Source organism: Ursus arctos, unplaced genomic scaffold (assembly GCF_023065955.2).
Source record: "Ursus arctos isolate Adak ecotype North America unplaced genomic scaffold, UrsArc2.0 scaffold_4, whole genome shotgun sequence".
Taxonomy (NCBI): domain Eukaryota; kingdom Metazoa; phylum Chordata; class Mammalia; order Carnivora; family Ursidae; genus Ursus; species Ursus arctos.
In genome coordinates this window covers 20182679-20196322 of record NW_026623056.1, presented here as the reverse complement: position 1 = coordinate 20196322, position 13644 = coordinate 20182679, and the positions used below count along the sequence as shown (strand labels likewise).

General features: G+C 40.1%; 1 protein-coding gene across 36 annotated transcripts in view; it reads right to left on the bottom strand.

Annotated features, from left to right (window-relative positions):
• The window catches only part of LPP (LIM domain containing preferred translocation partner in lipoma), a 655397-nt gene that overhangs the window by 374044 nt on the left and 267709 nt on the right, over positions 1–13644 (bottom strand). For 35 of the 36 annotated variants that reach the window (XM_048214797.2, XM_048214791.2, XM_048214810.2 and 32 more), the window contains one exon: positions 462–574. The exons of the other annotated variant lie outside the window; for it this stretch is intronic. In XM_048214797.2, the coding sequence (XP_048070754.2) occupies positions 462–574 (113 nt within the window). The remainder of the gene's footprint in view (positions 1–461; positions 575–13644) is intronic. 36 annotated transcript variants of the gene reach the window in all.

Here is a 13644-nt window from a genome sequence, read left to right as displayed (position 1 = left end):
ACTATAATGTGCTTCCTTGCCCTCACTCAGAAAAGAATACCCTAAGAATGTTTGCTGGTGCTTTTGCTAGAAAGATGTTGCTGACTAATTAAGACCCACAGTGACCAACCAGAACCCGAAAATACCGCTCTTACCCACGCAGAATGCCATGTTTGTGGATAGAGAAACAAGGCAATAAAAAAGCACAGCTGGGTCCCCCAGGATAACAAGAAAATGTGGAATTCTCAAATGACATTCCAAAAAATAGTTTTCAGTTTCAAAACAAAATTAGTAGGTAAAAGGATTTCTGGGGCTTTAGAATGCAAGCCAGCAGAACTCCGAGAAGCTTCAGTTGGGGATGTTTGCATTAAAGCACCTGAGATCTTTGTGACTTGTAAAGCTCTCTTTAGGCTCCGGATAAATGTTCATCCCCCACAGAAACAATCACAGCTTATTAATACGACTTCAACCGCACATCTTACCTGTGTCCTGAAAGCACCTTCATGCAGGGGTGGTGGAGGAGGGCAGTTTCCAGGGCTGGCTGGAAGAGCACCAGGGTCATCTAGAGGTGGGGGTGGGGGTGGAAGGAAATCACCTACGGAAAGGAAATGCACACAGGAAGTGGATATAAATGCAACCACAGGGAACTCTTGAAAAGCACCCATTTGCTGCCATTTTACTGCTTTGTGATTGGCTTTGACATATAACATTTTGTCTCTTATATCAAGTATTCCCTATTATAGCTCTTTTGCGTTTCATTAGTAGCCTTAATTTTAAGAAAATTGAGGACCAGATCTGATACTGAGAAATGACATAGAAGCTAGTCTAGAGGGGGTCAGGTATGTTTAGCCAGAACAGAGCAGGTAGTTGGGGTGGGAGATGGCTGAGGCAAGGACTTGGTACTTACCCTCAGTAAAGTCTCACTCAAGTAGAGGAGGAAAAAATGGGTACACAAATAAAGATAATGCAAGATAAAATCTATTAAGACAGAGAAACAAACTCTTCCGGAAGCTAAGATAAAGAAAAGCTTATGTCCAGGTAGAGGGACCAAGGGAAGGCTTTACCAGAACATCACAACTGCCCCTGAACATTATGATACAGACAACTAGTCCACTTGGCAGAAAGACAGGGGAACAAAGGCATCAGTGAAAACGTTCAGGGCCTAGAGAATAAGGAGCAAGTTATTAAGATAGCATAAATATGGGAATGTAAAATAGTAGGTAATAAGAATAAGTGCAGTGACAAAAAAAAAAAAAAAAAAAACCTTCAAGTGTGTTGCATGTCTAGTAAGTAGTTTGAATTTTATCATGCACATGGTGGGGGATCTAACAAGCATTTCTGAGAAGAAAAAGCCTGGTTGCAATATGATCTCCTAAAGACTAATCTAAAAGGATATGCAGGACTGATCAGGAGAAACTGGTATGAGGAACATCATTGAAATCTACATACAATCCAGGCAGGACGTTATGAAGGGCCACCGTATCAAACCTCAATATCATTGACCAACCAGAACAGCATACCGATGTCATGTTGTCTAAGAGATCACCTAATCTCTAAGATCTGAGGTGCAGATATAAATCCAAGAGCTCTATGGCTTCATGGCATGGAATGTTTTTACTTTGCAAGAAATCCTATTAGGAAAAGGAAACTTCCATTTAAAAAAAAAATTCTCTATTTGTCTTTTTCCTTTGAAAAATAATACTTGAATAGTAAATAATATTCATAGATAAGTAACTTTTCTTTGCATTTCAGATGCTCAACACTTAGTAGTAAGGCAGTGGGTTCTGTCATTCAATGGGTTGCTTTTGGATAGTACCAAAATATCATGACTTAAGCCTTCAATAAAAAAGACTCTCAATGGCATGGTGGGAGGATGGTGGCTTGGATTCATTATTCTGATACACCTTGGAGATGGTTCACTTGGGCCCTATTTGCCCTATAAATAACAGTCTTAGAGCTGGAAGAGTAGCTGTCCAATCCAGGTCCCCACTATCTTCAGACTACCAAGCAGTCAAACACACTATATCAGAGTACTGTGCTTTTTGGACTCTCACTAGGCACCAATCACTGCTAAGATTTTCAAAAGCTACCTCTTCATCTTCCACACTCTGTGCTGATGGTTCTCAAACTTTAGAGGTCATCAGGATCTCAGAAAGGTCTGTTAAACACAGATGGCTGTGTCCCACCCCCAGAGCTCCTGATTCAGTAGGTCTAGAGCGGGGTCCGAGAATGCGCATTTCTAATAAATGCCCAGGGGAGGTGGATGCTATTGGTCCTGGGACCACACTTTGAGAACCACTGCATTTAAGGAAAGTATTACATTATTCCTATTTTAGGCTCCATGGGATTAGAAAGGTTAAATGACTTATGTCATGCAGAAACATTTCTGTATGTGCACATTTCTGGGTGTGCACATCTGGAGACATGCTTTGCCCATATCCTTATAGGGATTATAAGTCTCATAAACTTCCAGTAACTACCCAGAAGTTCTAAATACTGGCTACATACTAGAATCACCAAGAAAGCTTATCTAAAATTGCCCAAATTCTGTCTCACGTCAATCCAGTCAGTATCTTGGGGATGGGGGAAAGGGAGTGGGGAGGGGGGATCAGGTGCTACTACTCCTTTAAAACCCAAAAGAGTCTAATGTGCAGTCAGAATCAAGAAATTAACTTGGCCCTCCTTTGGTCAAACACTGCACTAAAAAATATTTAATACCTGTTAAATAAAAAAAAAAAAATTGTCTCCAAGTTCTTTTCTGCCTTGAAAAGATAGAACATATGAGAAGAATGCTTGCAATGAGATCTTCATCGATCAGCAAAAGGAGGTCTAGGCTGATGGAGACTGGTCCTACCAAATTCTAGTGCACAGCCTAATTTTCTGGTTCAAATGTTCTATCCAGACCTATGTCTTCTTCATACCTAATTTAAAATAGGACTTCTGAGTGCCTTCTTATACTTCACAACATTTTATTACGTCACAGAGAACAGTTGGAACATTAAACAGGATCAGAACTGAACAGAATCTTGGAGATCATACTATAAAGGTAGAAACAGAGGCCCATGAACGCCCCATAAACAGTCCAAATTCTCAGCAAATTAGTCTTAGAATAAAAAGTACAGCTAGGGACGCCTGGGTAGCGCAGTCCTTAAGCGTCTGCCTTCGGCTCAGGGCATGATCCCGGCGTTATGGGATCGAGCCCCACATCGGGCTCCTCCACTAGGAGTCTGCTTCTTCCTCTCCCACTCCCCCTGCTCGTGTTCCCTCTCTCGCTGGCTATCTCTCTCTGTCAAATAAATAAATAAAATCTTAAAAAAAAAAAAAAAAAAGAAAAGTACAACTGCTTGTCTCTGCAGTTCCTTCCAACTATAGTGAGTCCTTGAAAAACCTGGGTTTGAACTCCACAGGTTGACCGACACACAGATTTTGTAAAGCACAGTAGTGTAAATGTATTTTCTCTTCCCTATGATTTTCTTAACGTTTTCTCTTCCCTAGCTTACTTTATCAGAAGAATAAAGTATATGATATACACATAACACACAAAATATGCACAACCGAGTGTTTCTGTTACCGGCGAGGCTTCCAGAGGATCAACAGTAGCTATTAGAAATTAACATTTTGTAGAGTCAGAAGACGTGCAGGTTGTCAACCGCGTGGGTCAGTGCCCCTCACCCCCGCATCAGTCTAGGGTCAACTGTATATCCTTCCTGACTCTATCTCTAACATAAAAATTGAATATATAGTGAGACACAGATTGGTGACAATCCTGGCAGGGTGCAAAGGAACAGAAAAGGAAGACGGATGTATTTTTCAAAGAAATAACTTGAAAACAACAAAAATCTAGACTGCTTATTCTAGGCGAAGATTAGATTAAGATTTTTAAAAAAGCCTTAGCAATAAGCTCATAATCATTATCACATAATTTTCAGTTTTTCAAGCTCAACCATCACAGGCTTCTTCCTTCGTTCTCTGGAGTAGAGCTCACGTTTTCAAACAGTTTGGAGAAACAGGCCAATGACTAAGCGACAGACTCGCACATGATAAAGGATGGAAAATGGGTCCTTCGGAGGGAAACATAACTAGTTGAGATAGTTGGAATGAAAAGCTCTTAATAATTATCTTAAATCAGACTAAGAACTATTTCGAGAACTCTGATTTACGGTTCACCACTTTAATAGGCCATTAAACAAAGGAAAATGCTTCTAAGTTGTAGGAAAAATAAGTCTGCTTATGAGAGAAGGCAAATTTCCATGTTTAAGGAAGATGGCAAAATGGAAAGAACAAAACAACAAAGCGTGTGTGTGTCTTTGTGTGCCTATGTCTCTGTGTCTGTGTTGGGGGGGGGAGGGGATCCTTTCCATTCTAGAAGATTGTTTTTCAAACAATGAGAGAGCATCTGGCTTAGAAGCTCACGTGGTGACCCTCCTAGAGAAAAACATCCGCACAGAATCTGCTGCAGACCTCGCAACTAGCAATGCTAAGCTGTAGACATTAGTGCATGGCTGGTCCTCCTCCCTGCTTGCCAGGGAAATACAAATGGAATTGTCAGAACCTGTGAATTACAGGGGCATGTAATAAATCAAGCAAGCAAGCCAAAAAAGAACACACCATCAGGCAACTGAAACAATGCAGGGATACAGAAAATCTAAAATGGAAACATTTAGTTTTAGAAGAAGAAGGGTAGGGCCCCGGGGTGGCTCAGTCAATTAAACGGCTCCTTCGGCTCAGGTCATGATCCCAGGGTCCCAAGATGGAGGCCCACAATGGGCTCCCTTCTCAGTGGGGAGCCTGCTGCTCCCCCAGCTTGCTCTCTCTCTCTCTGTCAAATGGATAAATAAAGTCTAAAAAAAAAAAGGAGGGTAGTCACAGCCACATGCCTACAAACCTGGTTTCCTCCTTTATCCTTTTCCTTACCATCCAAAGCCTACCCACATACCAAATACATTATCCCTCACTTGCCAGGTTAAGAGTTGACTCAAGTTACACAGCTAGTGAAATATGGAGCTAGAAATGGATGGAACTGGAGGAGATTATGCTAAGTGAAAAAAGTCAAGCAGGGAAAGACAATTATCGTATGGTTTCACTTATACGTGGAACATAAAGAATAGCATGGAGGACATTAGGAGAAGGAAGGAAAAAATGAAGGGGGAAATTCAGAGGGGGAGATGACCCATGAGAGGCTCTGGACTCCAGGAAACAAACAGGGTTGGTGGGGGGATGGGCTAGCCGGGTGAAGGTTATTAAGGAGGGCATGTATTGCATGGAGCACTGGGTGTTATATGCAAACAATGAATCATGGAACACTACATCAAAAGCTAATGATATACCGTATGGTAACTAACATATAATAATAAAAACTAATTAACTAACTAATTAATTAAAAAAAAAAAAAGAAATGGATCCTCACTCTGCATTGGAGAGAAGCTAGGAAGTATCTCACTTAATTTGTTCCAAATCATCCCAAAGAATTCACCTAACATTCAAAAGATTTTTGCTTTGTGCCAGAGATAGCACCATGAGGCAGCTAAAGGGTGAGTCGTGCAAAAGTATATATCCCTGACTTGCAAAGACTACCTTATGCCAACTTACTGCCACAAAATAGCCTGTAATGCATAGAATTAACCTGAGAAGGAAGCGAGGCAAATCTGCCAAGACCCCAGGTACGCATCCTTTCTCCAGCTACCCCTCCTAGTGAGGGGTTAAAGGGCAGTAGCAGGGAGAAGCAGATATGGCCACCTGGTGGGAGCCGAGTTACCAGCTATTGTATGTACCCTGGTAACATAATCTGGGCATCTACGAAAGGCATCTATCTACCTGAATATAGAGCTCAGTTCTCCCTTCATCAAATCAAGGCCCCCATCAGAGGGAACAAATAACAAGAATTTACTAGCAGGGGCGCCTGGGTGGCACAGTGGTTAAGCATCTGCCTTCGGCTCAGGGCGTGATCCCGGAGTTATGGGATCAAGCCCCACATCAGGCTCCTCCACTATGAGCCTGCTTCTTCCTCTCCCACTCTCCCTGCTTGTGTTCCCTCTCTCACTGGCTGTCTCTATCTCTGTCAAATAAATAAATAAAATCTTAAAAAAAAAAAAAAAGAATTTACTAGCAAAGAAGGTGATAAATTACTAGTTATACGTGATGGTAGTGAAAAAACACAAGGGAATAATTAAACTCAGATCATCAGTGAAGTCTGAATTAATTTGCTATAGTTAAAAAAACACACACACAAAAAGCATCATTCTTTTTCTTCCTCAAGCATCCATGTATACCTGCACGCATACACGGGGATACACAGCAGCCCCCCGTGCGCCTCATATACGGGTCGATCGCAGCATCTCTAATACCTGGTTGCACTGGGACGTTTATGGTCATTCTGTCCTACCTAGAACTGAAGCTTCTCACAAGGAGAGCCCACGTAGAATTTATCTTTCTAGCTCCACATCCTGGCATAAGATTTGGGCCATGGTACACTCTCAGGAAATAGATTAGCCGAATAACTGACATACACAGAAAGCCATTTTTCACTCAATTGATGCTTTAAAAAAAAAAAAAAAATGGCCTGATGCCTTACATGTTGTTCAAACGTCAATGTTCACATGACCAAGGGTATGTAGATAAAATGCAGACTTGGATCCAGCAGGTGTGGGATAAGGCCTGAGACTCTGATGTCAAACACGCTTGCCAGGTGATGAGGCTGTAGGGCCACGCACAGGACGGGAAGCAGCATGGCTTTGGCCGCTGTTGGTTGGCCAATTATATGTAAAATATATATATATATATTTTAATTCTAGTAGAGTTAATATACAGTGTTATATTAGTTTTAGGTGTACAATAGGGTGATTCAGCAATTCTATACATTAATCAGTGCTCTTAATCCCCACCACCTGCCCTCTGGTAGCCATCAGTTTGCTATCATTAAGAGTCCGCTTCTTGGTCTGTCTCTTGCTTCCTTTTGTTCACTTATTTTATTTCTTAAATTTCTCATATGAGTGAAATTATATGCTATTTTTATTGTTATGTAAACCCAATTTAATTAACATATAGTGCATTATGATTTTCAGAGGTAGAATTTAGAGATTCATCAGTTGCATAGAACCCCTAGGGCTCATTCCATCAAGTGCCCTCGTTAATGTCCATCACCCAGTTACCCCATCACCCCAGCCACCTCCCCTCCAGCAAGCCTCAGTTCCTTTCCCATTGTTAAGAGTCTCTTATGGTTTGTCTCCATCTCTGATTTCGCCTTATTTTATCATATGGGGAATTTAAGAAACAAAACAGATGAACATAGGGGAAGGGAAAGAAAAATATATGCTATTTTTAAAATAACATGTAATGTATACACAAAACCAAAGAGAAATTTTCAGTACCTAGAACTGTGTCATCTGCAAATATTGAGCTGAATAAGGTTTTAGAAACCACCAGGAAACACTGGGATATGGCAGAGGTCAAGAAACCATTGAGGATAAGTCCCACTGAATGCATCACCTCTCAGGCTTCTCAACCTATTTACTACCCATTGGTCATAGCTAAAAATATGAAAGGAATTACCCTGACTTAGTCAACCAGTTATCTGTAGTAGAGAGGATAAAAAGCCTGCTTATTCCTAGACCCAAAGCTTATACACCATCTCAGTGTGACCTCAGACCTCTGTCCTAGAGAGAGATTAAGTCCTTGCCCTTATGGAACTATTAATAAAAGCAGCTCCTGTACTCCCATTTTGCTCCTGTTCCTTGAGTGTGCAGCCCCTTTGAGAACTTTCTGGGAGAAGTGATAATTATCAGGGCAAGGCTGGGCATTGCCGGTTCCCTGTCCTCATCATCCAAATAGCAACACCACCAGCACCCCTCAACTGATGCATCTTTATCTGTAAGTGAGGAGATATGTGGCCTTAACCAAGTGATTCCAATTCCTTAGCTCTCACACTAGCCATTTTCGGAATCCAGGCTTTTATTATACATAATTATGTATTTTAGAAAATTAACCTTTCTATTTTCCTTCCTTTTTTTTTCTGCTTAACTGAAAAACAGACTGTGGATTGTGATAGTACTTAATTTTCAAAGCAATGTCATTTACATGGTAGGACTGAGAATAAAAATAATGACGAAACACAATATTGATGACAAAATAGGAAAATCTGCATTTTTCTATGCTATTCATATATAAATAGACGAGTGTTAAGGATAAAACTTTTCTCAAGAAAATCTGACAATAGGTATCAAGAGCCGTAAAACAGTTATACACTGATGCGGCAATACCACTTTTAATAAATTGTCCTACAAAAGAAGGAACTGAAGAGTGTATAGAGAAGTATGTTAAAGAATCTTCATCATAATGAAATATAATGGAAATAATCAGAATGTTCATCAATAAAGTATTGGTAATAAAAATTAACTGTAGTCAATCACACACTGGAAAATTGTGTAGCCATCAAAATAATCATTTTGATTTAGACCTGACATCCACTTACTCACTGACTGAGTGCTTTTTATGCATCAGACGTTATTCTAGACACGAGGGGGGAAATCAACAATAAGAACAAAAAAATAAAAATAAAAAGTGCTGCACTCATGGAATTTATAGTCTATCATAAGGAGAAGAGTACTTAAAAATAAATTAAATAAAACATAGTATCAAACAGTGATTAGCACTATGGAAATACAGAGCCAAGAAATCAAGGTAGTGCTAGGGTGGGGGCGGAATGCCACAATTTTTAAGAGAAAGGTTGGGAAATGCCTCACCGATGTGGTATTTGAACAAAGACTTAAATCTAGTGAGGGAGTGAGTCATGGAGTATCTGGGAGAAGAACATGAAGAACTTTCTGACATATCATGTGAGGAAAATAATGGGCTACTGAATAGTGTTTATCACATGGTCCTATTTTTGTAGAAACCTGTATGTTAACAATGGTTGTCTAGAGCTTATGGGATGAGTTGTGGGTTTTTTTTTTTTTCCTTTTTAATCCTTCTCCTTTTGGTTCAACTGTTATACAATAAATGTGAATTACAGACATGCATTTTTTAAAAATCAAAGGAAGACACTGTGAAATGAATCGCAGAATCTACTCAAACCCAGTGTTTAATTTTAATGTGCCACTATATTTACCCAAGCCCAAATGTAACGTCTCCGTCATCTTTCTAAATAACTTTAGCTTGAAATGTTCATTGTGATTCTCAAATTAAAAGCAAGAAGAGTTATTTATCCTAAAGTGGATGAAGTCTCCCTGATGTTCAAATGGACAGTTTCACGCTACAATTCGCTAATACAGAATCCCTGGGTCTTCACTGAATTCAACAGTCCTCATGCTTCACCACAAATAAATAGTTTGTATAAAGGTGAGACACCTGAGTGCATCACATCTAAACATACTGCATTCCTCTGTTATTCTGTGGTTTCCATTTGTTGAAAACAAATTCAATTTCTTAGCCAAAAGCACTGAAAGATTTTCAAGTACTATGAAATTAGGAGGACGGTCTGGTTCTGCAAATGGACTAGAACCAGAACTAACATTTTCAATCCACCAATTGTCATCTGTCTTCTAAAACAAGCTAATTGCTACCCAAACAACAAACCACCCCATATATTTTGACTTCCAAAGACGAGCACTCAAAATGAATAGGGCAATGACTTAAGTAAGCCTAAGCATCAGTCTTCCACCAGCTATGGAGATATCTTCGACCCCGATACCAAAAAGTGAAATTTTCTCAGTTCAAAATTAAAATAAAAATTAAAAATTCATGTTGTGGACAGAGAAGGAGGCAACAGTCCAGGGAAATGACAACAACAACAACAAAATCTCCATTTACCACTGGAAAGGGAAGCTGGAAAACAAATAGTGTGCCAGAAGACAATCCCCAAATACCCCGTTGCTCTGGAGATAGGACACCACCCTGTGGTAGCCACTGAGGCCAGAGCCTACCTTCCCCCCAAAGATGGCGTGAAGCTGAAGAGGACGAGTTTTCAGAATAAAAACACTTGAACTATCTCAGCTAACTTATTCAATCACTGCTGTATGTGGATAGAGTAAACCATTCCCACGTGAAGACAACATAGCTCTCTTTCGTGATTCAGTTCTATTAAAGCACGTATTCTGCTCTTTGTTAGTTTAATTACATATCTGTTGGTTCCTCCTACTAGACTATAAGCTCCTTGAAGACAGACTCTCTGTTTTACTACTCTCTATATAGAGCATATATAACACCCAGGAGATACATAATAAATGGTAGTAATACTGTTTTTATAAATAATCATTATTATAAATCGATATTATATTAAACTGAATTGAACTCGGAAAGAATGAATACATGTATTTTTACCCCGGACAACTTTGCCCCTTTCCAATTACTGACATAAGGTCAATACTGTACAGTACTGGTGGGTCATAGGTCCTGCAAGGTGCTAACAGTTGGACTTAAAATAGCCACTGAGTTTTGCTGTTGTTGGTAATGGTGGTGTTTCTACACATTACTTTACTCAGAGCATGTCCTCAAGATACAGGCAATGAGTCCACATTCCTAAGTCATCTCCTGATTATGGGGGCATCCCAGCCTCTAGAAACATGCATCATATGTATTGTACTTGAACTTTCTTCTACACTAAAAGATCTGTAGATAGGTCTTAACAGTACCTATATTCCACAAAGTATCTAGAACCTTCTTGAAAAATCCTCCAGGAATTTTGAAGAGTCAGAACTCTTCCCACAAACAAGAAATGGGAATGGAGGAAGAACAGGGAAATGAAGGAAGATGAAGGAGAGATGTCACATGGACAAAATCTCAGAAGGTTAGTTCTTGAGGTGCTGAAACACATCTGACTTTTTTTTTTTTTTTGTATTTTTAGGCTTTATTTTTTTATTTTTTTAAATAATTTTTTACATTACATTAGTCACTATACAGTATATCCTTAGTTTTTGATGTAGTGTCCCATGATTCATTATTTGTGTATAATACCCAGTGTGCTCCATGCAATACGTGCCCTCCTTAATACCCATCACCGGCCTATCCAATTCCCCCACCCCCTCGCCTCTGAAGCTCTGACTTTTAACTGAGGGTGTCCATCAGAATCTCATGGGGCACTTCCTTCTTCTACTATGTGCAGCCAGGCCCTACTCTAGAATTCTTCGATCAGCATCTTTGGGGTTGGGATTGAGATACAAGCATCTTGATAAGCTCTCTGGCTGATTCTGATGTGTAGCCCTGTTCAACAGTCATTGACCTCCATGAAAAACAGACTGAGGAACTGGACTAAGTTAAAGAAGACTAAGGAGACAAGACAACCAAATGTGGCTTGTCATTCTGGATAGGATCCTAGACCAGAAAAAGGAGATTAGTAGGACAATTAATGAAATCTGAATAAAGTCTACATATCAGTTAGTATTGTGTCAGTGTATTAATTACCTGGTTTGGGTACCTGTACCATGATTGTATAAGACGCCAACAACTGGGGAAACTGGAAAGACTAAGCGAATAGCCTTCACACTATTTTTCAGTGTTTGTGTACAGTCTGAAATTATTTCAGAACAAAAAGTCAAAATTTATTTTTAAATTTTAGGGGGAAAAAATGTAACTTCCCTAGTCCAGTAACCTTATCTTATAGATGGAGGAACTTTGGACCCGTGCAGTGAAGAGAAACAGCCAGGTGGTGTAGAACCATACCAAAAACTCCACTGTGACCCCAATCTCCTAACTTCCAGCTAAGGACACATTTCCCACAGCACCTGACAGATTTAGTGTGAGACTCTGAGACCTGTTGGAAATAAGAAGGAAACTTGCTCTGTCCCTACAACTTCGGAAGACTACGGTGAAGAGAAGGGGCTCTTTCTATTTAGGAGACCTGGAATAGATAGATCAGGAACATGTAAAATATCTTCAACTAAATCCAGGCTGACTGCAGCCTGGGTAGGCCAGTGATCCCAGCTCAATGATCAGTAGCAGTGAAATCCCAGAAAGCTCCCTTGTTCCCACCGAGGGGCCCATTCCCCTGCTTCCGGAGACTCCTTGAGGTTGAGAATGGCTCCATGGCTCCATGGCACCAGGGGCTTTCTATGATTTCTCCAGTCTTCATCTTTTCTGCACAAACGACTTCAAATCTTCTCACTGAGAAATTCTTGTTACTATTTATATAAAATGATGCCAACCATTACTCACTCTCCTTCAACCCTGCCATTTCATCTAGACTGAGGCTTAGCAAATGCATAAATGCTTTAAAAATAATCAAATAGAGACACTCATTTCATTTCAAGGTGGTTGTTTTTTGGCATGATTTTTTTTTTTTTTTTCCGAAGGAGTACTAGCGCTGACAGGTACTTGCTCTAAAAATTTACTTCACCATCTGCTAACTGAAATATTGCTTTCACGGATTTATATTGTATTAAAAGGTCACTGGCTGTTTAAGACTTAAACAGTTTTAATCATTCTAAAAGTCTCTTAACGGTAAGAAAAGGAAGCTCAGAACAAACAGCAGCAGGGACTCTAATTAAAAGGGCCAATTCATCTAATTTTATTTGGGGTTAATTATTCAGGATTCACTCTTTGATGTGTAAGGAATAGCAATTAGTAATTTTAGTGATTTGAGAATCATTGGAGGTGTAATCAGTTAAAATGAGTGAGTGTTTACAACACAAGATGGTGAATTACTCTCTCAGCTGGAGAACAGGAACATTAGGCTCCAAGACATCAAGGCTAAGGAGTTCAGACCCTAGTAATAATAGTCACTTCAAATAAAACACATGTCAACAGCATCTAGCATTCTGTTTGTTCTTAGCTAAAGCAAGGCACAGAAGCTTCGCAAATTACCTTTAACCACATCTCCATCTTCGCCGCTGTCCCCAACCACTTCCTTCTATTTGGCTCTTGCCACCATGGTAACCATAAATGCATTACATTGAAAAAGCAATTCTAAATGAATATACCAGTTATAAGCAACATAAGACCCAGAATAATCATGGCACCCACTTATTCCGTGTCTGCATCTCTGACCTCCACCGGAATCTCTAGTCCAGAGCTCAAAACTGAAAGCAGATACCCTAACTCACAGACCCGCTTACCTTCCCTTGTGTCCTCTACTTTTCTATTTGCTTCATTACATCCTATGATTCTCCCAATCGTACAGGTTGGGAGAAAGCCCCTTTTCTCTATTTTTTGTCCCACCATCCTCACTGAATATAGCGAGCTAGGTTGAATTATACCAAACTGTTCAAGTCCATTTACTACTCTCCACCTCTCCTGCTACCAAAATAATCAACGCCTCCTTACCTCCTATGGAGGCTTAATAAACGGCCTAAATGGTTTCCATCATCCCATATTCAGTTCTTTCCAACTAATCTTAGATAGTGTCACCAGATTGAAAACATCCATTGATCTCCCCAAAAACAAAACAATTTGAAAAAGGACAAAGTTGGAGGATTCTCCCTCTCTGATTTCAAAACTCACCACAAAGCATCAACAGTTGGTGCTGGTCCAAAAGCAGACACAACAGACCAACAGAAATAGCATGGAGAGCCTAGAAATAAGCCCTCACGTAGATGGCCAATTGATTCTACGGCAGTTGCGCTTTTGTCTTAGAGAATGATGGCTTGGGAGGATTATGGGTTTCCCAGGACTTGACAGGACCTCATCCTGGACAGGCAGAATCCTAAAACAGGATGGGCCCCCTGGGAGGAAATGGAG